A 26,477-nucleotide genomic window follows, 5' to 3' on the forward strand; every position below is an offset into this window, starting at 1 on the left:
TGTAGGGTCTTCAGTTCACTTACCGCAATTAAGCAGCTCATCTTCGCCGTCGTCGCAGTCTTTGGTGATGTCGCAAATACGCGGTAACGGTATACAAACCGGCACTTTATTCATCATACATTTTATTTGCGATGTACTGCATTTCTCCGATTTGGTGCCCTCTGGGAAACAATTGACCATATGTAAATTATCGATGGCCACATGTGCCTTCTGACTTTCGCCCAGTTTGGGCACAATCTCGAAAACAATGCGGAAGTCACGTGATATGCGTCCGAGCCGATAGAATTTACGTCCCCATTGGCGATAGTTGTCGCCAACGATTTCGGCTGGCACCCATGAACTCTCCTGCGAATCCATTGGTTCGACGACGACACGCGAAAGTCCATGACTCATATCGCTTTGATGCATATACACTTCGAGGTAACATTTCTCCATGGTTGTGCTGAATTGTGGTGATGTGAGATTCACTTGCTCAGTGGTGGGCAGCAGACGCGCGTATAAAAAGTGTCCTAAAGTATATATAATTATGTTTGAAATTGTGTATCATAATAGTACAAAGTGGTACACGATATTCACATACCATTTCCATCTTCGGTGGCGTCTGCTATAGGGCCAGGGTATAGACCGGTCATATTCTTTTTTACTAACTCCATACCGCTTATCACTTGAAAGCCGTCGTGTAGCCCTTCCGCCCATTTCCATGCGCAAGCATTCTCAAAAGTGCATTTCACACCAAGCTGATCTTCAATTTCCGAGGAAGGTGTGGAGTCGGTCTGCGTTTCGTAAGGACTCTGTAGATGAGAAAATTATATGATGTAATTTAGTTGAAGTTGATAAGGGTAAAACATTTTTTCTTGAGCGAATGACAGACCGAAAGGATTATTTACTTTAGTTCAAAGTACTACATTTATAACTTTAATGGACCTGTTTACTTTTCAATTTTTTACTTTTAAGTCATATTTTGAACTGGGCAAGAGATCGACAATTATGTGAGATTCAGAAAAGATATGACTTGTTTGGGAGTCTGATTACAGTGGAATCGCCAGAAACTGCAAAGTTGAGAATGGCCACACTTTACCCGAATCTTATCTCTTAGAAACGAGTCGGTACTTTGGTCTAGGGGACATACCTGGAGTTTGTCAAGTACTGATAAACAAAGTGAACTTCTGCTGCTGAGACCTTTTTCTAGCCTTGATTGAAACGCGAGAGACCTTCTGAACAACTAAGTGTTTTGGCCGGAAACTGTGAATACAGATTGAAAATCTGTGTAGAAGGGGACTCTTTTCAAATGTTGAGCTTTTGCCAGACTGTGACTGGGTTGAATTTTAGTCGTCTTAACAAATTTGTGAAACTTTTATTGATCTATCATATACGATTGCAGTGACCCATATCTGAGTATCGCAAAGCACCAGCATTCACAGCTGCCCAATTGAGATCTTGTATTTCCTTTGGTGGGAGGATCAGCTCTACAATATAACCTAATTTAGCCCTGAGATGAGGAGATTAGGATTCTAAAGCCAAAGGAGGCCTAACGAAGCCTTGTAAATATTTCTTATGCTCTAACAGTGCTAAGACTTGAGATATGATCTCTGAATTTCTAAAATAGTATATTTGGCTTTTCTGAAACTGTCCGATTATTCCTTGAAAAAGTAGAATTGCGCCGCGCTAAATATGATATTCTTTGTTCTCATTTTAAAATACGGAAAGTAATAGGACTGAGTCGATTTAAAAAAAAAAAATTAATGAACTAATCTTACAATTCTTTAAAAAAAACTTTCAAAATGGGCTCCTACTGCGTCAATGCAGCGCTGCCTGCGCGATTTCCAAGCATTGAAGGCGTCACGGAAGGCATTCTCCGGAATATCCTTGAGAGCCGAGGTACATGCTGCTTGGATCCCCTCTGTCGTCTGAAAATACTTGGCTTTTATCGGCTTTTTCACGAAAGGACACAAAAAAAAAGTCCAGGGCCACATCTGGGTTGTAGAGCGGCTGCGGAAGCGTACACTTCGAAGTGCAGTCATGGCAGAAGAAAATCAATCCTATTACTTTCCGGACAAACCCTGGATATCAAGAGCTTTAAAGCACAAAGTTCTGCTGCTGTTGGGTACTGGTCTTTTCGTTTTAGAGGGCTAAGGTTTGAGCTAACAGACACAAGATGATCCTGAACCAACGCTTGTATGGAAAATTTTTTCATTTGAAGGAATATATTCACCAAATTTGCCATGATTTATTGTTCAATCGGAATGTCGGAAGAAATTGTTCAGATCGGATAACGGTTGCCATGTAAACTGACCAACCAAAGTTCTTCTAAAGAAGCTTTTGTATTTCGCTGTAATCAAGGTTAACTTTTTTTTCTTGTTTTAGTCTATAAAAACACAAAAAGCTGAGATGGCATGCTCTTAAGCTTGGAAGTGAGAGCAAGTGTTGATTTCTAAAACCTTAAAGTAGTGATCATATTCAATGGAATTGCTTGAAACGATTATATGATGTTTTTGTATGTCCTAATGTTAAGTACAAAGCTCCTTCTAGAACTTCAAGGTGAAAGCTCTGACGGTGAAGCACTGATCTCGATAAAGATAGCTTTCGCCAAAGAAATTTTGCACAAAATAAGTAAGAACTGAGCTAGTATTAGGCTGTAAGGAAAACACTAAGTTGGAAAGCTTTTGAAAGTTCATATAAAACGAAGTTCATATATACAAAGTTTAAGTCGAAAAGCTTTTGAAAGTTCATATTTTGAACGGAATAGTTAACACTTATTTGACTATAGCACTATTACCGAAGCTCGGTAGTACGCAGCTCACAACTGCCAGTGCACTTTCCATATACGCAACTACCAAAGATTGTCATCACACCAATCACTTTCATTTAGTTGCCATTTTTATTAAACACTAATTATTTGATTACCTTCGAGGAGCAGACAGGCAGCTGCACGAGTATGTGTGTGGGTGCTAACTTTAAAGCAATTGAATTTCACATCTCGCTCTCACTATCAACATACATACATACATATGTACATATATATTTGCCTATGCGCTGCACTCGAAAACTGCTCTAATAGCGCTGCCACCTAATTGATTGAATTAAGCGCATTTCTGGCCTGGAACCATACACCACTTGGAACTACTTGGAGCAATAAACTGCGACAACACTGGAGGAGCTGCCAACGGCGGTTGAGCGGTTGACAAGATGCAACAACAAAAAAAAAAAGAAAAAGAAAGCGGAGGGGCGCAAATAATTTGCGCTTTAATTTAAAACAACAACAGCAAAGCACTTTCTGTGCTTATTTTGCTTTTCTTGCAGCTGTCACCATAAGTTTGCCGCAACCTCGGCTATTTTGTTGCTTAAGCAATATACGCCACGACTATTTCTATGTATAGATTGTCTTTGGATCGGCCTGCCAGGCTGTCTGTGGCACGCGGCTGCTCATTAAAGTGACAGTTGCAACATGTAATGCGATTGCGAGGTGTGTGTAAGTAGCGCGCTGTGACGTTATAAAGAGGTAAATGCCTTAAGTTCATTTCCGTTAAGTGATTACGGAGCGCTACGCGCGACGCAGTACAGCTGCAGCAAGCCACAAGCTGATGGTCTGACGGACGCAACACATACCGCCCGAGCTAGTGGGAGGCAAGCGGGTTGGCTGCTGTGGCTCGTTGGCGGAGTCAACCAGAGTTTGTGGCAGACATTACTGGGGTTGGATGGATGTGGCGTTCGGTGAGAAAGGGTGTATAGCATATTGCAAGAAGCGCGCAGCTGCATTTATTCACTTATAGAACACACGTACAGAGAAATATTTAAATCACTGCATTTGTTGGCAAGATTAATGTTTCGTGGATTTGCTATTTTTAGTTAAATATAAGGTGGTATAGGCGACTCACCGATTTGGGTGCTGTATTGCGCATCTTCTCTTTGATCACCTCCAACGGATCTCTGTGTTCATCAACGTCGCCGTCATGGCCATCGATATTTCCATTGGTGACACCGCCATCCGGTTCATCGGCTTGTCCTTGTGGCGGAAAACGTTGCTTATTCAATTTGCGTATTTCCGAAATGGAATTGTACGACTTCTTCGGACTAACACGGAACGGCTTAGCATCGGTGGGATCTGTAGTAGCGTATAAAAAATACAAAAATAAATAAATTCGTTTTTTGAAAAAACTCGAACATAATTGAAAACACACTTACCAGCTTGATTGCCATTGAATTGCGGTTGATAGTGCGCTGGATATAGTGTCTCCGCACCGGGACGCAATTGATCACCATAACGGTCAGCCGGTCCCAAACTGCCCAAACCATCTATCTTGCCTATGGACGAAGTCGCCGAATAGGATGGATAACCGACATTTGTGCCACTAATACCACCACCTGGTCCGCCCACAGACGGTTTCATCAACTCTTTGCGCAACGAATCGATGCCACCACGTCCACTGTTGGGTCGTCCAACACTCGCACCCAAACCGGATAGATTTAGACGCCGTCGACTGGTTTCGCCGCGTCCACCACCGCGTCCACCCAAGGGCGGTGCACGTGTACCATCCGGTCCGTCGAAATCATCGTAGGGCAACATGCCACGCTGCGTCAACGACGACATGGTCGCTTGCGGTATTGGCATATCGCGTGTGCGTCCATTGCGCAGCTGTTTGCCGCTGCCCAGATAATTGTGCTGTTGTGCGGCCGCAATCGAGTTGTAGCTGGTGTGATTGAGCAGTGGTCGCTGACACGCCACCGGCGTTAAGCTGGTCCAGCTGTTTAGCACCAAAATGGTGCATAATATACTGAGCAGCGTGTGTGACGTTGGTGTTAATATGGAAGAGACCTGCAGCGACCGCGACGGCGTCGTTGTCGAAGCTATGCACTTCTTGGACGCGCAGTGTTGCATTTTGCGAAAAGGTAGGCTTGGCGTTTGCGCGTTTTAGAAGCGTGTTATTCTGCTGTTAAGTTGTATGTTTTTGTTTTTGTAAATTTTCAACACTTGTGTAGAATTGTAAACTGTTATATGCTTTACTACTTCAACACTTTCAAGTCTTTTGCATTGACAACTGCGCTGATTTGGGTTTAACTTTTAAATTTATTCCAACACTTTGGTAAGACGTTCGACGATTTGGTTGGCACATTTTCCAGTATTTTATTTGCTATCGTTTTAATCATGTTTTCTTGTTCACGTATTGTTTTCGAAGAATTTAAGCTGTGACATGGAGAATTATGCATTCAGCCACGCCTTCTATGTGCTGATAGGTGGCCTCCTATTTGGAAGCATTGTTGTTAATAAAAAAGTGAAAAACCTGTAAAGGAGACAGAATTTGTATATTAGTAGTGATGCTTATTGAAAATAAATACGAAATATTTAAACTTAATACTAATATTTACAGATCCGTAAAAAGTTTGGAAATTTTGGAATTTTTTAAGGATCACTATTTTTGAAAAAAATTTTGGTTATTATTTTTTCTGTGGAAGTTCGCGAAATATATATTTTTTATCAACACTGTGGCCTCTAAGTTTAAGTTTTCGAAGTTTTTATTTTATATGCCAATCCAGCTCCTTTTTGTAGACCAAAATTTTCACTCTGATATGTAAAATTCTTTCTAAGCTCTCTCATAAGATTATTTAATGTTTTCGCTCTTCATATTTGTCGCTGCTTTCTTCAGCATCCCACTTCAAGCCGTAGCGCACTATCCAAATTGAAAATATTACAGCCTCGTCGCTGGAGTCGCATTGTCATACTACTTGGGTGCCAGTTGCTTATTAGAGATGAATTTCAAAAATAATTTTTTTTTGCATGTAATTAGCTATCTATAGTTGTTATCTGCTTTGTAGCGATCTGCGCGTTTATGAAGAAAAAAAAACACCAAAAAGTCATCAACTGAAAAAGTTTAATATTTTTTTTCGCTTGTTGCTTTGATAAATAAGTTCTTAAACGTTTCTAAGAAAGTCTCTCCAAGTGTAAGCGAATAATTTTTAGTTTTTTTTTGGCTCACTCTAATATAGATATACATATGTGTATATTTAAAAAAATTAAAAACGACCAAAGATCTTTTAGAAGTCCCAAAAAATTACTCAAACAATTGTGAAACTAATTTGTTTTTATTAATTTTTTTCGAAGTAACAGTATTTTAGATCATTATGAAAATACAGAAAAAAATATTCCAAAACTAAATTAAAAATTTTTCATTCTAACAGCTCATGATCGATTTTTAAGCTTGCTCAAAATGCCATTTACTCGTTCAGTTGAGTTGAGATGAGATGAGAGTTTCATACACCATTCTGCCTTGTATTCTTTAATTCATAAATCCTATTTCGAACTATATCAATTGAGTAAATCTGTCACTAACCATTATAATACAATATATACCCATAAACTGGTCTTCAACGGTCTCAAAACATCGCCAACTTCGTTATTTCGGGTTGAAAAATAAATATTTTTAACAAAAAAAGAAATCTGTCATAAATCATTATAATATATGTATATCCATAAATTGGTCTTTAACGGTCTCAAAACATCCCCATCTTCATTATTTCTGGTGGAAAACTAAATATCTGAAACAAAAAAAAATTAGTATATGGTATTCGAGGCATTATTTTAGAGTAACATTTGGGAATAGAAAATATTTTTTTGAAAAGGATTCGTAAAAGTTGTCATCACAAAAGTTATAGATCTTTTCATTACCTACAACTTTGCCATATAACTTTTTTCTATGGGACTCGTACTTTTTTTGGAAATCGAGATAAACTGTATATATATTTATCCTTAAAAATTCAACCAGGCCTCATCCCTTCCTTATTCCAACATTGGATTGCTCGAAATTGAACCAGGTCCCCCTCCTTCCTTTATTCAACACTGGTTTTCCTGAAATTTATTTCTCCTCTAATTTTTTTATTGTATCTTTCTTTTCATCTTTTCCAATGGTTTTTATCCTACTAAGTATTTTTTGCTTTCAAAAATTATTTACCTTTTCTATAAGAACAGATCTTTATAAGAAAAGTAGTATATATACTTGTATATTTAGTGCTAATATCATATTTAATAGAATTAAACGGTTTGTATTATAATTCAGGGTATTCATCGTTAGCCACTCTTAAGTGAAAACACTACAGTTTGGGCCCTTCAAATGAGTTTTGAGGATAGGTGGGTAGGAAGGAGAGTAGCCCTGTTGTATTTCGGGCTCAATTAGCAATAGCTGTGCCATTTTGATGCACTAGTCGTAGGCCTTTTTATTATTGCTCTCACGTTTCACCTTCTCGTTCAAACTATTTTGTGATGAAGCTACTATGCTTTTTGTAGACATCCATTCAAGGTTTATTGCTTTATGTATTCTAATGGTTCTGTGTCGGATCTTCGATAGGGCTTGGCATTCACAGAGAAAGTGGAAAATTGTTTCCTTATTCGATACTAATTCGCAGGATCTCGTTTAGAAAAGCTTTTCCTGCCTTTGCCAACTCGTCTGCTTTTCGTTGCCAAAAAAGTTCTTGCGGCCGGGAACCCAGATCAAGTCTGGGTTAAGCTTGTCTTCTAGCGGCTTAGTGCCTTCTTGCAGTTCAGGATTATGCTGGAATTAGCCATGGGTGACGCCTGGCTATCGGTGTATATTGTTGCTTTATGTATCCCCTCGTAGTTATTCAATAAAGCTTCGCAGGTTTTCTCTATGCCCAGTTCTTTCGCTTGGAAGATGCTAGCCGAGTTCGGTAGACGCATAGTGAGAGAAATGTCGATATTACCGGAATAGACGCATCCATGACATCGCTAAAGAACTAAACATTCATCATCAAATGGTTTTGAACCATTTAAAAAAGGCTGGCTACAAAAAGAAGCTCGATGCTTGGGCATCCACATGAATTGTCTGTGAAAAATTTAATAGACATCTGTGTTTCTTTGCTGATACGAAATGAAATCGAACTGTTTCTGAAGCGAATGGTAACAGAAGGCGAAAAGTGGATCTAACACGACAATAATATGTGAAAAAGATCATGGTACAAACGTGGTGAAGCTCGACAAATGGCCGCTAAGCCAGGATTGACGCCTCGAAAGGTTATGCTGAGTGTTTGGTGGGATTGGAAAGGAATCATCCACTATGAGCTGCTCCAGCCTGGTCGAGCAATTGATTTTATATTTTATTGTCAACAACTGATGAGATTGAAGCAAGCAATCGAAAAAACGGCCAGAACTGTTCAACAGAAAGGACTTCGTCTTCCATCAGCACAACGCTAGACCACACATTTTTTTGATGACTCGACAAAAACTGGAAGATTTTGGCTGGGAAGTTTTGATGCATCCACCATATAGCCCTGACCTTGCACCATCGGTCTGCCATTTGTTTCAGTCAATGCAGAACTACCTCAATGGAGTAAGGTTGGCTTCAAGAGAAGCCTGTGAAAATTACTTGTTGCAGTTTATCGCCGAGAAACCACACAAATTTTACACTGATGAAATAATGTAACTAGCGGAAAAATGGCAAAAAGCGATCGACCAAAATGCTACATATGTGGTGCATTAAAGTTCATTATAAATATAAAAAAAAACAAATAAGTTGAAGTTTGATTAGTAATACGAAAAGACTTTTTCGACTATATTAATATGGAACTGCCAGTGAAGAATACCTGTATGTATTTTATTTTTGTGTGAAGTTTGAAAGCTCCTAACGAAAATAGGTGTTACTGAACCGAAGGAAGTAAAATTTTGCTGGCAAATTTTTTAACCTTTTCGCTGGAGAGTCTATTGAAAAATTATTAATAATTTGAGAATTTTACTGCAACATTTTTGCGCTTTGTCGTTGACGTTTGCGGTAGAGACTCACCGAAAAATAATTAGTAATTTTAAAACTTTGAAATTTGGAGAAAAATATTAAAAATTATTCACAATTTTGTAGCGCTTTTATGGGTGACCCGTAAAAAACTCTCTGCTGCTGCACTGGTTTTTGTGTTGCACCATTTCGGAGCATTAGAAATATTGATTTTGGTAAATTCTTTTGCATATTTTTTATATATTTTCACATTTTCGACACAAAACGTTTTTGGCGTTCATTGATTTTTTTTACATACAAGAGCTTGCAAGAGGTATTAGAACTGGCTGCTAACCTTTGACTGTTTTAGGCGTAGATTGATTTCTTATAACCAAGAGCATGTAGTTATTAGAACTGGCATTTCGTCTGCTAAACTCTACTTTTTCTATAAATTTCATTTACACATTTGCTGGCTCGGTTGCTAGCTGCCTTTTCCTATAAAAAAATTTTCTTTGGCAAATATTTTATTTTTCCTTTACTTGCACTTTTGTGGACACTTCTAGCTAACTAACTTCGTATTTGTACTAATTTCGCATCTGAAAACTTTCATTTTCACTAAATTTCACGCTTTGTTTTGCGAAATTATCACTTTCGTTTTCCACAAAAATCCGAGCAATTTATGCAGCACTCCACTTTACTCCAAATAAATTTTCACTTCGATTTGCGTTGCTTCGTTTTGTTGCGCTGTTTCATGGATTTTCGCTGCCTGAATTTGGGAGCCTCGATTTCTTGCAAACTTTTTCTCCGCACGCACACGTTCGGCTGGTGGCCATATTGCACAATTTTTCAGCAAACCGTCACAGCGTTTTATAGCAAAAATTACAGTTATATCTTCACAAATTTCAACAAATCGCACAGAATTTCACATTTTCTCTTTCAATTTGCAAATTATCACAACTTTAATTAGCAAATAATTAATTAAATACATTTTCGTGTCGGAGCGTTTGGAAAAGATTGCTTGCTTGCTGGCTTCTTCTGCGCAGAAATAATTCGCAAGCAAGTGCTGTGTTTTTTTTTTGCTCGCTACTCGGCCAACCGACGAAAAGCAGTCAGAAAATTGGAAGCTGTTTTTGGACACAACAGCAGGAAGCAGGCAGCAGCAGCAGCGCAGCAATGGAGGCAGGCAGCGAGCGCAAGCTCGAGAGATGCTGGAGAAAAAGAAGAAGAAGCAGCAGAAGAAGAGGACGACGATGAGTGGAGGCAACAGCCGCAGTTTTGGCGTATAGACGAAGCGCGTTGTGCTGTAAGAGAGAGTTGTATTGTTCGGCAACGCGTTGTTGAGAGCGTCGACGTGAAGTTGACAGGATGTTTGGGTATTGGTCGCAGGTTAGCAGCAAAACAATGAGCGGAAATTTCACATCTCTTTTGCAGAAAATTTTAAGTTACACACAGTCAGTGTCGAAAAAGGCAAAATGCATTTGCAGGATGCTCGTACTATCGAACAAGCTCGCGCCCAAATGTTTGCTGTTGTCTTTGCTTGCGTAAAAATACACACTCCAGTTGGAGTTAAGGCAGGCGCTGCTGCTTATTGTGGGGCGTCGCTGAAATTTCACTTTTAACATTTGACGTTAACGTTGGCGCTGACGTTGCTGTCAGCGTTGGCGTTGGCGTTGGTGGCGTTGTAAGCGAGCAGCGATGCGGCATTATGGGGAGTATAAGTACATCATTAGTTATGGACTGAATGCTGTTGTTTTATTCCACCAACTTAACTAAAGGCGGTATTTTTGTTTAGAATTTTGAAAAAAACATCAAGATTTTTTTTCATAATTTTTGAAAAAATAAAATAAATTTTTTTTTTAATTTTATGGTTTAGATATTCAAAAATATCTCCCTAAAAGCATTTTTTGAAATTAAAATTTTTCCAAGGTTAAAGCCGTTTCAGTGTCTTGGCAACTGGACTGGTTTAGTGACGGCTGCAACAATAGGCGACTAAACTTAAAACTTTATTACTTTTTCCGTTGCAGTTGCCACAATATCTCAATTTCTAATCAGCCTATTTTCTTGAAATATGACATTAATATTCTTTAACTATTTCTCTATCACACCAAGCAACAAAAAATTAAAAAAAAATTAATTTCAATTTTGATATTATCGCAATAAACAGAATTCGACAAATTAACAAAAAAAAATTGAAAAAGTCGACGTTTCGTTTTGTATTGCCGCCATCTTATGAACTTCTTTTTTAAATTTTGGAGCATTTTGTGGTAGCGGCGTTCGTTCTAATTAAGAATCCAGCATTTTGTTATTTTTCAGATGACCACAGTGATAGAAATCATGGCACGAAGATACGTTCTGCTTTTTCCTCTCTACTTCTAGGACGTATAGCTCCGGCCTCTAGACTTTAATACCCCCTTAAAAGTAGTCGCTTAGCAAATTAGACCGTTGCCGCTGCGGTGCGAGCGTCGACTATAGTCGACAGTCAGGAATTCTATTTCATCTGCCGCCTGTAATGTAAAACAAGCTTTCAGTGTTTCAAGACTTATCTCATCACAAATCTATCGACGAACCTATACACTTTAGGTTATTGAAAGAGGTTTTTAGATCATCCCTTGAAGGTCAAACTTCAAAAATTTTCGAGCCATACCTCTCTCAACCAGTTTGACAAGAACGCTTGTTGTAGTAGAGCATTTGTGGTCTTAAAAACAGGATCTCTAGGTCATTCATTGCAAGGCTATAAAAATGAGCTTCAATTACGTGAGTTGTTGAGAATATTGCAGCAATGAAAGCGGCCTATACTTCGTACAGGAATAGTAAAATCTTCCGGCATATTTTTTAACCAACCAACCATGGCTGTATATAATAAAGAGCTGCAGTTCTTTATATCATTGTCTTAATCTCCAGAGTTTAACATTTTTCAGTGAGAAAATATAAACATCATGTAAAGACTTACGCCTGAACAACGTTTACAAATCGTTCAACTTATGGAAATTCACCTTCTGTAAATAATGTGTTCGCACGCTTTGCTCAACTTATGGTCAACATAATCAGCCTACTGAGCGAACTATTCGCAACATCATCACCCAACTTGAGCCTCAGAATTCATTATTGGATAATATTCGACCGAATAGTTCACGCAGTGAAGAAAATGGAGCAGCCGTAGCAGAAAGTATGTACGAAGACCGTGGAGAGTCGATTTAGCGTAGAAAATGCACCGTTTCCTGCCAAATTTTGTTCAGCGTTGAGGCCCATTTCTGGCTCAGTAGGTATGTAAACAAGCAAAATTGATGCATTTGGAACAAAGAGCAATCTGAAATCCACCAATGGATTTATTGAGAGAACACTTCGGTGCGCAGACAATTTCACGTTTTGGGCCGGCCAATAGGCCGCGAAGATCGTGTTATAACACACCTTTCGACGTTTTCCCGTGTAGATATGTAAAGTCTAAAGTCTATGTGGACAACCCCGCTTCTAGCCAGACCTTAGAGCGAAACGTCACGCGTGTCATTCGTCCGTTACTAGTCGAAATGCTCAAACGAGTCATCGACTCATCGGATGGACGATCTGAGACGTAGCCGTGCCTAACTTTTGAAGGAGATAATCTTTAAAAATAAATGCCAAAAAATGCTCCTTCGAATGATAATAAATATTCCTTATTAGATTTGAAGTTTCAGTGTTTTTTTTTTTAAGTAGGGAACCTCGTAATGGATCACAATTTCTAACATAGTTTTCCGGCGTTTCCTTCTACGTGGTGAACTTTATAAAACCTCTTGCGGGTATAAAAAAAAATAATTTTCGAACAGAATAATTCGAAATAAATTTTCGAGTAAGCGAAAAATATTAACTGGAAACTTTTTTCTGCTCATCAGATTTTTGTTACATTTCTGAACATTATTATTTGGACTAAAGTATAAATTTGTATATGTGTGTGTGTAAATATAAGTGATGCTGCTGTCAGCTGCTACTTCGCTGCTAGCATCACATCGCTGTCGACTACATTTTCACACGCGCAACAAAAATGTTATTGAAGTACAACTCTCTACTGTTTCAAATGTGCAGCTTACATATATAATCTGTATATATATACCTAGATACATATGTACTTATGTCTAACTCCACATTTATGGAAAATATTTGTAAACATACGATGCCGTAGCACTCGTTGGTCCATCCACTTAGCAGCTCGCTACGACTATGCATATGCAAGGCTGTCAACTACAGTTACATTGTATTCGGGACACACATGCGAGTGTGTTGGTTATGTTGTAGTAGTACGCTTCGTTTGGCTTTCACTTACATTTACGCCAAGAGTTGTGCGGCCAAAAAAATCCAGCTCAGCTCAACTTAATACGAGCAACACTCAAAATGGCGTAAATGAACGAGCAATGACAGCAACGACGACAAGGACAACGAAACTACTAGCAGTGGCAATGGCAATAACGACAATGACGGCGACGGTGACGACGGCGACTCACGAATGTGCAAAGCGAAAAATCAGTGAAAAGAAAGCAAAATCGTAGCTAAAATGCAACAACAACAGCAACAATAACAATGGGAAGATTTTACGCGACAACATAGACATCCATGCATTGTGTGGTGTAGGCCAAACAATGGCGCAAAGGGCAATAGTAATAATAACAACGAAGGCACAGCGAGCGCAGCAGTGCACAAACAACTGTGCGAGCGCAATATGAATACGGAGTATGCACGTGCGTGTGTGTGTTATGATGCTGCATTTGGTAGAGGGAAAATGTAAATGAAATTTATAGAAAATGCGGAGAATGAAGAGGAAATACGTAAAAAAGAATTGTAGTGAAAAACTGCAAGTTCATAGTACACACTGTGTAGTAACGGTGCATGTGTATTGGTTGTATGCGCGGTTGCTCATACGCCCTGCAGTACGGATGTGGATGTTGAGAGGCTGCATAGTTTTTGTATTTTCTACGAAATAGCAGAAATAATGAAAATATGTACTGAGTTGGTGGGTGTGTTTGTTGCAATTGAAGTCATATTAAAAAACTGATGCTAGCAAAGCTTAAGAATTTCATAAGGTAGATAAATGCATTTTTTTAAAAAATAAGAAAATGCCAGAAAAATGTTAACTTCGGCTGCATCGAAGCTACAATGCCCCTCACAGGTGCATTTTTTACAGCATAAAAATGTATAAAAATATCTGTATCTTGTTTTTAGTCGTTCATTTGCATGACGGCTATATGTTATAGTAATCTGATTTGAACAATTCCTTGTGAGATTGAAGCGTTGCTGTGAATAATAATGCCTACCAATTTTCGTGTAGATATCTCGTCAAATCAAAAAGTTTCCCATACAAGCATTTGATTTTGATCGTTCAGTTTGTATGACAGCTATATGCTATAGTGATCCAATCTGAGCATTTTCTTCAGAGATTGTACCATTGGCTTAGAAAATAACCTATGCCAGAACCCGTGATGATATCTGTTGAAATGAAAAAGTTTTCCAAACAACATCTGAATACGATCGTTCAGTTTGTATGGCAGCTATATGTTATAGTTATCCGATTTTGTTGATTCCGATAAATGAGCAGCTTCTTGGAGAGAAAAGACCGTGTGCAAAATTTCAGATCGATATCTCGAAAACTGAGGTATTGGTTCGCTTATAACGCTTTTTCAGAAAAGTTTTAATTGCATTAGTATAAACTGTTCTCAGTGAAAAATATTTATGTTTAGGCTCTGGTAAAAAGTACTTTATAATTTAATCATTTTAAAGGTATTCTCAAAATGCCGCACGCACTGAGACGCTCATGCCTTATAGCAAATAATGTGGATAGGCGATTTTCACAAGCTTCTTTTGAGACGATTTTTTTCCCCAGCAAGATCATTCGCCATAAACAGGTATAAATAATAATGAGCTAAAGCCAAGCCCGGATTGTAAGGTGGATGTATAAGAAGCTCCCAATCGAACTCTCGAAGCTTCTGGCGAACAGCATCGATAATAGAACCTCCAAATCGAACTCTCGAAGCTTCTGGCGAGTCAGTATCGATATGAGAACCTCCCAATTGAGCTCTCGAAGCTTCTGGTGAGTCAGTATCGATATAAGAACCTCCAAATCGAACTTTTGAAGCTTCTGGTGGCGAGTCAGTATCGATATAAGTACCTCCCAATCGAACTCTCGAAGCTTCTGGCGAGTCAGTATCGACATGGGAATCTCTTAATCGAACTCATGAAGATTCTGGCGAGTCAGCATCGATAAGAGAACCTCCAAATCGATGTCTCGACGCTTCTGGCGCGTCAGTATCGATATAGGAATCTCTTAATCGAACTCATGAAGCTTCTGGCGAGTCAGCATCGATAAGAGAACCTCCAAATCGATGTCTCGACGCTTCTGGCGCGTCAGTATCGATACAAGACCTTCCCAATCGAACTCGCGAAGCTTCTGGCGAGTCAGTATCGATATAAGGATCTCATAATCGAGCCCTCGAAGCTTCTGATGAGTCAGTATCAATATAAGAACCTCCCACTCACCTCCCACTTTTTATACTTGTCAGGTCTTAACTGATATCACATTTTAACTGATCATAAGTAATTCTGGTTCGATGCTGTGCTTAACGCTGGCATCGCATAGTGCTCCTTTGCTTAAGTAAATCTTCAGTGTGGTATAAGGTTTGTCTATAAAGACTGCAAGCATATAACTCACCTTCCCGAGTTTTATATGTTTCCACCCATATGTTGCAATATTTATATATGTATGTATAACGTAAACTCGTGTAAAAAATATCTGCACAGTTTACCGTGTCCATCCCACCGCTAGGGAACCTCTAAGTAAAGGTTCAAAAGACGTACAAGTACCTTAGACACAGAGCCGCAAATAAAGCAACTCAAACTATTGCTGGTCTTACTTACACACGCACACATACGCTTGCACTCGCTTTTGCATAAAGTTAGATATGTAAATTTGTAAGGATATGGGTGAGTGTGGAAAGCGCAGGTAGATGGGCGGGAACGTATGGTGCTGTGCAAATATATTGTATCAGTAAATATGTATATGCATATCTAAGTGAAGACAGTAGGCGTAGGCTGTGTTGCTTAAGAATAATATGAACTCGTATAACGGATTTCATTCAGCAGAGTTGCACATACGGAGTATGTAGTAAATTTACGTGCTGTTGCAGTGAGTTTTTACGGAGTTATAGAGCTTTCAATGAAAGGCATATGTATTACAAAATTGTTGGAATATATATAGATATATACCCGCAGGTTTTAGTTTAGAGAATGGAGCCAAGTATAGAAGTTCACGCAAGTGAGGAAAGTTCTCTGAGCACCATTGACTTGGGAGTGGTCAGAAACGATTCTTTTATATATGGCTCAAGCAGCTCACGTCGTCCGGTCTTAGACCAAGTGTTTTCTGGGTAGCCGAAAAACATCCGTTTGAAAGCGAGCTAAAGTGGTCCCTGGGCTTGGGACCCGCCACGTAAAAAACAGCCCCAATAAAAAGTTCAAAACAGCCTCGAATGAGAGACCCCCGTTTGATGACGACTACGGCAAACGCATGAAGAAAGCATATGAATATATTGAAGCCCCATTAAGGATTACGATTTAATAAGGACATGTGTCTGGTACCTTAATTGGCAAGGTGCCGCTGCTCAGCTGGTCGATGTCCTCGTAAGAGGAAAGGCTGTCATCACCGCTGTCCAAGAAATGCGATGGACGGGACACGGACTGAGGCGAATAGGTCCTTGTGGCATTCAATATAGTAGCCATATAAAGGAGCGCAAATTTGTTGTGGGTTTCGTGGTGGGAGAGAGACTCCGTCGCCGAGTACTGTCATTCACCCCGGTGGATGAACGTCTAGCCACAATCCGCATCAAAGCGAAGTTCTTCAACATATCGCTGATTTGCGCCCACGCTCCGACGGCAGAGAAGGACGATAAGACCAAAAATGTCTACTATGAGCGCTTGGAGCGCACCTATGAGTGCTGCCCCGCCACGATTTTAAAATCGTGCTTGGCGACTTTAACATCGTATGCTGGAGTCTAGTTGTAGAGATAACCATATTTCGGGCCCCGGCGAAGTCGATTAACCTTAACCCATTTGGAGATGTTCATCATGGAGGCTGAATTTACCGAGCGATATACTAAAGGTAACCTCATTTGCCCAGAGACAGCGGCCCGAAATAAGGTTTTCTCTACTACTAGATTCCAGCATAGGAAAATTCATCAAGCTACCTGGCCGTCTCCAGATCGAAAAACCACCAAGCAGATTGATCATGTTTTAATAAACGGAAGACACATCTCTAGTGTTTTAGCCGTGCGTATGCTACGAGGTCCTAGCATAGACTCGGACCACTTGTTGCAGCGAAGATACGCACCCATCTCTTTGCAGCATATAACGCACGTCTACAAACACAAGGAAGCTTCGACGTCCAGAAGCTGCAATCACAACAGATAACCGAACGATTTTCCAATCGATTGTGGGACGCAAGTGTGGCAGTGAAAACATAACACGAGGAGATGGTAAACCCGATTTCCCAACCGATGGAGCAGACGTTCATTTTCCTACCAAGCAAAAGTTCAAATAGCAATTACCCATTTGAAGAACAACAAAGCGGCAGGGGCTGATCGGTTGCAGTGAAGAACTGATAAGCATCGTGCTTTAGCTTCTTTGCAGAATATATGTGCTCTGACGAAAGCATACCCGACGATTGGAATTTAAATTTGTTCTGCCTCTGTCTCCCAAAAAGGGAGACCACAATCTGTGGTTAGACTCCTCAACATCGCATATGAGGTTCTAGCAACCGTACTGTGTGAAAGACTGAAGCACACCATCAACAAGTTGAATGGATCTTATCAGTATGACTTTAGACCTGAAAAATCTACTAACGATCAGCTCTTCACCACGCGTCAAATCTTTTATCAAAATAAAGTGAACGAATAATATCGGACATGCTCGAGTTGGTGGTGAAAATGTCTGAAATCGGTACACAAATTATCATGCATTTCGGACGTGGATATTCATTACTCTACTGTACTTTATTGCACCGATTTCGTGAAGATATCTTGAAAAATATAAAGGCTTTCTATAAAAAGGCTTGAGTTCGATCGGTCAGTTTGTATGACAGCTATATGTTATGGTGATCCGATCTAAACAATTTCTTCGGAGATTATACCGTCACCTCCAGCAATGATCTATACTAAATTTTATAAAGATATCCGGTCAAATAAAAAAGTTTTTTCATACAAGGACTTGAGTTTGACCGATCAAATTGTACGGCAGCTATATGTGATAGTGGTTCCATCTAAACAATTTCTCTGGACATTGTAGCGCTGTTGTGCATAATAGTCTGTGTTAAATTTTAAGAATATATTTTGTCATATAAAAAGTTTTCCATACAAGGACTTGAACTCGATCGTTCGGTTTATAAGGCATATGCTATAGTAGTCCTTATTATTGATGAAAGGCAAATAAGCAGCTTCTTGGAAGAAAAATTGAGGCACTAGTTCGGGTATATACTCTATATATTCCTGTTTCTGTGTGTTACAAACTTCGTGGCAAACTTTATATACCCTATTAAGAGTAAGGAAAGTCGTGACTGACGCAATGTCTACTACAATCATGCCTGGTTCTCTTACTATTTCTTTGGTTGTGATTAGTAGCAACATATGAACTTTCATAGAACTTCAATGACTAAGCAAAATTATATTGAATTCGCTTCGGATTTGCTACGAATAAGAAAAAATTAACTTTAAGGTTGCTCAAAAGCAGCAACCAAGCAAAAAAGCAGTTCTCTGATTCTCTCTTGGATTTTTGCAGTTGGTAAGTGATAATATGCAACATTGTTAAATATAAATTTCCTGTTTTAATAACAAAAAATTATAACTGCCTAATTAATTTCCAGTATATAATTTCCTTCAATATATATGTATGTATGTAAGACGATCTGGACTTAGCAAATCAACAGCCACTACAGCATTTTCAATTTACTGCTCGCTGCGGAGACAAAAATCAATGCAGCACAGGAAATGGAAAATTTCCTTCTTATGAAAAATAAATATCCGTTCGGCCTGCATTTTATGAGGCTTAACAACTACACGATTGCCTTTATTTATATGTATATATAAATGTATGTATATACAGTATGTTTAAGTACAGTAGCGCATTGTTGCATCACAGTGCCGTTTCTACTGCTTTGAGTGAGTACATTGCATCTGTATACATATATTTAGTACTTTGGAGATATATGTGTGTTTGAATGTATATATGTATGCTTCGGCGTGTGTATATAGTCCTTGACCATTTGGTATTTGGCGTATTGCAGTTGCATACAAGCGCATTGCTTGCTTCATTTGCTCCATTAAATATGTAATGGCTAAGAGGGATATTGTTGATGTCGGTGACAGAGAGAAATTGAAAATTTTTGGTGTAGGCATTTGGGAGATTTCTAAAAATACTTTATTTCACGTGATGAGGTATACCGCTGCATGTATGTTTATTGGAAATTGAAATTAAGAAAATATGTAGACTTAAAACCAGGGTGTTTCATATATGACAGTGTTTAAGTGAGACTGAAGTTTTATTTATTTTTTAGTTTTAGACGAGTAACAGCAGGTTTCAAGACTGGAGCATACTATTGTAGAACCCAAAGTGGTTATATAGTGGCTGATGTTCAGAGCATATTGAAGTTACGGAGGGTATACTTCTCCAGCCTGCTGAACGGCAGTGAAAGTGAAATATCTGGAGATGGCGAACCCGATTCCTCAAAAGATGACGATAAAATAGATGGAAATGATAAGATTCGAATAGCAATTACTCGCCTGAAGAACAACAAAGCGGCAGTGCTAATGAATTACCGGCCGAGCTATTCAATTCCGGCGGCGAAGAATTGACAAGGTGTATGCATCAGCTTCTTTGCATAATATGATCGGATAAAAGCATTCCCAACGATTGGAACCTGAGTGCGTTCTGCCCAATCCACAATAAAGAGATCTGTGCCAACGACTGAAGCCCACTGTCAACAAACTGATTGGTCCTTTTCAGTGTGTCTTCAGACTCGAAAAATCTACGATCGACCAAATTTTCACCATGCGCACATCTTGGAAAATACCCGTGAAAAGAGAATCGACACACCACTTTTTCGTCGATTAAATGCCACCCTTCAACGGTACAAAAAGAAACAGCCACTATGTGTGAACTTGGTATCCCCGCAAAGCTAATACGGCTGTGTAAGCTGAGATTGAGCAGCACTAAAAGCTTCGTCAGGTTCAGAAATGACCTCTCCGAGCCCTTCGTTATCAAGCGAGGTTTGAGACAAGGAGACTTCCTATCGTGTGACTTCTTCAACCCATTGTTGGAGAAAACAATGCCTCGCATGTCACTATTGACAGTCATAACTTTGAAGTCGTAGATAAGTTCGTCTTTCTTGGAACCAACTTTAACACCAACAACAATGAAATACATCGCTGAATCACCTTTTCCAACAGGTGCTACTTTGGACTGAGTAGGCAATTGAAATGTAAAGACCCAACTCTACAAGTCCGTCATCATTTCCGTCTGCTGTATGGTGCGGCGGCATGGACAATGACATCGTCTGATTGGTCAATGATTATTACAGAAAGATGCTCTCAGAATTATATTAAGATACTTTACTATTAATGTCACTAAAGTATCTCATAGATTGTATAATATTTGCGGTAAAACACTACAGCGATCTTTTGTCTATTAAGCCCTCTTATGCTACCACAACACACCGTCTAACCCAGTTAAATCAAAGATGCTTAGCAAAGCTCCTCGATTAATGGCTTTAATATGTTCTCTCGCCTGATTTAACTGCCCTATAATCTAACTCCTTCTTCTGGCCATTGCTGTGCAATCCAGGAAGATGTGTTTTGATGCCTCTACTTTTTGGGCACGGAAGTGACACAGTTCCTTAGAGCAGTACCCGAATCTAATAGGATGATATCGTAGTCCGCAGTGAGCTGTATCCCACAAGCCTGCCTGCTTTATTTCGTTTCTTGGAATACTGATTAGTTTCTATAACCTTTGTGTATTGAACTCTCCCAGAAATAACCTCGGCTGTCAAAGTCCAGGCACTTGTTGTCAGTGGATTTTACTACTGGCCCTTTCCTCAGTCCCTAGCCCCTTTCGTAAATGACAAAAGGTATATGTGCTATCGTACTGCTTGTTGCTGCTTTTTTTGCCAGGAAATCGGCTTGCACATTCGCATAGATGTCTCCATTCCCAGGAATTCATGCTAACAATATCATAGTTTAAGAGACAACCATGTTAAGTATTCTTATGCACCCCAGTACCACTGTTGGTTTGATTGCAATTCGTTCCCCGTTTTCTCTCTAACAACATCTACTTTTGGCATAGACCTCAGCTTGAAAATTGTTTGGAAACCTGCCCACGGACACTGACATTGTAGTACGTGGTCCCATTATACCAGTTCCAACTCCATCTGCCAGTTTCGAGTCGTTTGTCAATAAAAAGGTAGGACTACTTATACCTCCAAGAATTTTGTTCAGCTATGAGGTTCATTTTAGGCTCGATGGGTTTGTAAACAAATAAATTGGCCGCGTTTGGGACGACGAGAAACCTCCATAGCTGTCATTTTATCCAGAATAAACAACGTTTTGGTGTGGTTTGTGGGCCGGTGGAATCATCGGTCCATATTTCTTTAAAAATTATGTTAACAACGTAACCGTCAATGGCGACCGTTATCACGCCATGATAACTGAGATCGTAATCTCGACGACACTTGGTTTCAATATAACCGTGACACTTCCCACATAGCATCAATCAATGGATTTATTGAGATAACACTTCGGTGAGCAGATAATTTCACGTTTGGGCCAGTCGATTGGTCTATGATAATATATGTCTAAGTTTAAAGTATATACGGAAAATTTCGCTTCGATTCAGGAATTAGAGCAAACATCACGGGCGTGATTTACCAGTTACAAGTCAAAATGTTCGAAAGACTCATCGAAAATTGACTAGTCAAGAGTGTTCTAGAGATTCAAGAGTAGGGACATAATATTTTACATTCGGACTAACAAATAAATATATGTATAACTAACCGGTTTTACATAGATGATATACAATAATAGAAAAGAAGAACGAAATATAGAAAAGGAGCTTGCAGAATCTCTAGAAAATAAATTCAACCGATTTTTTATTATTGACTAGTTTTTTATATGCGTATATAGCAATAAGCGAGATGCAAGAAATATATAAAAGTGTTAAAATTTCGAGCTTTAGGATAAGAAGAACAGCAGGTTCCAAAGAGTGCGAGAGGATAGGTAAATCTCAAATATTTTCCATCAAAAACCAAAATAAAAAATCTCATGTGTACATTTTTCCGCTAAAAGGGCAGTGCTGCACACGAAACACACTAAACACACGATTTGGAAACGAAAGACGACGAAAAGAACGCTACCAAATCAAAAATGAACCCTTGCAACCAACAATAACAATAATAAAATGTGTAGAAAGAAACAATGAAAATAAAAGCAAAAACAATGCCGCCACGACGCCAACAAACCGAAATCAAAAGCGAAGCAGCAACAAAAAAAATCGACGAAAAACGATAAAAGGAAGCCAAAGAAGCATAGAAAAAAATCGAAAGAGGCTGCTGACTGCCGAATAAAATAGATAGGCTGACTAGCTGCTGGCGAGCAGACAAGCGAGTTGGACGAGCAGAGAAATTAGAAAACGAGTAGAGAATTTAGAATTTTACGAAACAAGGCAGGACACATAATAGCCGAACCGAGCTCGAGCAGCTATGATATGCCAGCGGACAACTGAGCAGCTCTAGCGGACTACGCTACGTATACGCAATCAGGAGCGCACAATACAAAGCCAACGCACACACACACACACACACACACACATGCAGAGACTTATGCTTATTAATACATACATGCTTTTGGGCGAGCGTGCGTGCTTATGTGTGCGCATCAATTATGTATGCGTAAACTCTGCAGAGACACACTGTGTTGTTGGACTCTGGCTGATGAGAGTTGTGAGTGGCAAGCAGAGTTGGCGCGACTTTTAGCTGCGGCGCTGCCCATATTACGGCTACCGTTTGAGTTAATACCAACTTGCTGCGCTGCTGCAATTGGAGTTTGTTCTGTTGTTTTTGGTGTTTATGTTGTTGAAGCTGTAGCTTTACAGTGGCTTAAGCGACGGCGTTGGAGTTTTGGTTTGCTGTGCTTTCAGCTTTCAGTGAACAGTGATGTGTGCTACTGCTTTTGTTGTTGTTGTTTGAACAGTGACGAGTGCTAATGCTTTTGTTGTTGTTGTTTGAACAGTGGCGTGTGCTCCTGCTGTTGTTGTTGTCGCAGTAGCTAACAGTTTTCGCTGCCACGCAACGTACTTTTCTCTACTCATTTGGAGTCAGCCCTAAGTATGTTGCAAATATCTCGTATATACGTAAGTATATATATACATATATATACATATTTATGCAAACATATATACAGTCAGTTATACTTTTCTCGTTGCTGTTATGCGTATATGCCGTTTGGTGTGTTGGAAAAGTAGTGGCGGCGCAGCAAAAAATACCAGCATTAGTTGTGAAAAATATATATTTTTTGTTGTTGTTGCTGTATTTGTATAATTTTTTAATTTTTCGCTTGCTAGCGCTGACGGCACACCAACACACATACAAATTTGCGCACAATTCGATATGTATGTATATATATATTTTTTTTCATTTGGCAAAGCACAGCTTTTTAGCCAGAATTTCGCTTACACACACACACACACAGACACATATGCTTTCATATGAAACAAATTTTCACAAATTACAATTTTCGTAATTTTGCAGCGCATTTTTTCCATGCAACACTTACTTTTTGCACTTTCGCATTCACATTTTTCTGGAGCAATTTTTTCACACGCTTCAAAAACGCACGGAAATCTCAAATTTTCCACAAACTTTTTCCAACCATCCCAATAAAAAAAAAATGAAGAAAAATTCTGTACTTTCTGCAATTTGTATTTTCTAGCTTTGCTAGCAAACGCGCTGATTATGCGAACAATTTCGTTTATTAACTGCGCATCGGACGCGTTCCACAATGAGACTGACTGCAGCGAGCAAGGATGCTGTGCTGCGCGGCGCTTGGCACGACGAACATGTCACACATACACATAACAACATATATTCGTATGTGTTGTGGTTGCTGGCAACCGATGCCTGCCTTTTTTCGGACTCGGCTAACACGAATTGTGATGTGCGCGCTGAGTTCGAAATTATATTTGGCAGCAGCGGTTGGCGTTGCGGTGGTGTTAGGCGGCGCCGGCGAAAGCCTGATATAAATATTAACCAACAGCAGCGCTGCTTTTGCCTGGCAGGCGGGTTAAGCAGCAAAACTGTGTTTAGAAATCGCAGCAACTGCAGCGCTCGCAGCGCGCTCATTAACGCTGGCGTCACTTTAGACTCTCTGCTGTTGCGTCGCGTCAGTCTCAGTCGCTCTGCGGTTTGCTGCTGCATCGCCAGCTTCAATTGTATTATATTTTCATTGATTGCAGCGCCTTGTTTCCAATATTTCATTGCAATTTAGGCTGGCAAAGCTATTTGCTGTAAAGTGACAACTTTCCTGCACTAAACTAATGGACAGCAAATTAACGGAAATTATCGCATGGAACATGGAGTACAGCAGTGTTGACGAGTAGTTTTGCGAAAGTGCAGGCTCATATGCAGTTGTTAATGAGATTTTTGGCGTTGACTGTGGCGAAAGTTTGAGTTTAAGTTGCAATGTTGAATTTTTGATCTGTGTTATACTGAAAAGTTAGCATCGTTTCTAGAATAATATGAAAATAATAAGAGAAAACGGTAACGGCTTGCTAAATGATATAGTTGTTCGAACTGGAAATTTTCTTCAGATATCTTAGAGTTGTGTTAGAAAATAATTCATGTTAAATTTCGTAAGAATATTTTGTCAAATAAAAAAGTTTTTCATATAAAAACTTAATTTTGATCGTACAGTTTGTATGACAGCTATATGCTATAGTAGTCAGATCTGAATGTTATCAGCACATATTATACCGTTGTCTAAGACAATAATCCATGTCAAATTTTGTGCAGATATCTCGTCAAACAAAAAAGTTTTTCATATAAAAACTTAATTTCTATCGTCCGTTCGTATGGCAGCTATATGCTATAGCTGTCTGATCCAAATACTTTCTACACATATCGTATAATTGTCTAAGACAATAATCCATGTCAAATTTCGTGCGGATATTTCATCAGATAAAAAAGTTTTTCATACAAGAACATGATTCTGAACGTTCAGTTTGTATGGCAGCTATATGTTAAAGCAGTCCGATCTGAATACATTCTACATATATTATACCATTACCTAAGACAATAATCCATGCCTAATTTTGTCAAGATATCTCGTCAGATAAAAAAGTTTTTCATACAAGAACATGATTTTGAACGTTCAGTTTGTATCACAGCTATATGCTATAGCAGTCCGATATCAGGAATTCCGACAAATGAGCAGCTACTTGTTGCGAAAAGTTTGTTTTGCAAAATTTCAGAGCGATAGCTTAAGAACTAAGTGACTAGTTCGGGGATGTACAGGCAGACGGACTGAAGGACAGGTTCAAATCAATGCAGTTCGTTACGTTGATCTGTACAAGAACATGGAAACAATATATACTATAGGGTTTCCGGCGTTTCCTTCTGGGTGTTGTAAACTTCGTGGCAAACTTAATATATCCTTTTCAAAGTATAAACAGGTACTAAAGTGAGTTTCAGATGAATCACTATTTTTTTTTTTTTTTTGCCGAAATGATGGTTCAAAATACCTTCGCATCGTATAGGGATCGTGATGTTACATAAATGGTATACGCACGAAAACACTCCTTCCTTTACCTTAGATTTTTCCTTTGCCTTGGAACTGCTTTCGCATTACTTCAGCGAAAGGTTTCCCAATGGGGAAAGTTTCTGCTCTCCCTGCGTCCAGCGATGCCTACGATTTTGGAGCCAACATGGTGTCATTTGGCTCACCTTTTACTGGCTCGAATTTTTCGAAGCCGGAGAGTTCACTTCTAGCTCTCTTTTCCAGTAAGAGGGGTTTGAAATGCCTTCGCACCATATAGAGCTCGTCATCGTACATGAGTTCAGGTCCGTGTCTCTTTTTCAGTACGTAGTTTTGGATGAGGAGAAATTCTGATGATATCAACGAAATCTTATTAGTCCCGAAGTCGATGAACCAAGGGAACATCGAAAGCAGCTCTTATGGACGAACACAGCAAAACAATCCACAAAATGATTTTGAAAAAAGAAGTTGAAGCTCGAAAGCTATTAAAGGAACGTCTGAAGATATAAATATTTGGGTATGCGAAAGCCCTGTGAAACAAAGATGAAAAAGCCGAGAAAGTGTGCTTCGAATCAGCGTGTTTTTATCCAACGGCTCTTTCATGTGCTTAGACCTCAAGAGGTAATTACCGAACTATTAAACCAGAATATTTTAAATTAAAATCAATAGCCAGCTAAAGCAGAGCCCACACAGCAATTGCCTTTAATGAATCTCTTATGGAAGAAGGAAGATTGGAGAAGAAGTTTGCCATCGGGCATCATCAATGAACATAGTATTACTTTAAGATCAGGTTCATTTAGGGAAATGACTATCCATTCCGGTAGTAAAGCGCAATACTAGTCCTGAACTCAAAGACTTAGGGATTGAAGCTTGTTAAGGAATGCCTAACCTCACTATCAACGGCTACAGGTGACTTCTGTATAAGTTTAGTTTGGTAACTATGTCATAGCGAAAATGCAGGCAA

General features: G+C 39.2%; 1 protein-coding gene across 3 annotated transcripts in view; it reads right to left on the reverse strand.

The window, feature by feature from the left end:
* The window catches only part of LOC126755365 (tyrosine-protein kinase receptor), a 44,038-nt gene that overhangs the window by 7,142 nt on the left and 10,419 nt on the right, over window positions 1-26,477 (reverse strand). Inside the window, exons 1-5 of one of the 3 annotated variants that reach the window (XM_050467883.1) lie at window positions 23,537-23,737; window positions 4,183-5,279; window positions 3,876-4,102; window positions 581-791; window positions 24-509 (exon numbers count right to left, since the gene is read on the reverse strand). In XM_050467883.1, coding sequence (XP_050323840.1) covers window positions 24-509; window positions 581-791; window positions 3,876-4,102; window positions 4,183-4,876 — 1,618 coding nt within the window. In that variant the 5' untranslated portion in view covers window positions 4,877-5,279; window positions 23,537-23,737. Of the gene's footprint in view, window positions 1-23; window positions 510-580; window positions 792-3,875; window positions 4,103-4,182; window positions 5,280-22,602; window positions 22,681-23,536; window positions 23,738-26,477 lie in introns of those variants that run through there. The other 2 variants (XM_050467884.1, XM_050467882.1) reach the window with 2 other exon arrangements.

This window comes from Bactrocera neohumeralis, chromosome 4, assembly GCF_024586455.1.
Source record: "Bactrocera neohumeralis isolate Rockhampton chromosome 4, APGP_CSIRO_Bneo_wtdbg2-racon-allhic-juicebox.fasta_v2, whole genome shotgun sequence".
Classification (NCBI taxonomy): Eukaryota; Metazoa; Arthropoda; class Insecta; order Diptera; family Tephritidae; genus Bactrocera; species Bactrocera neohumeralis.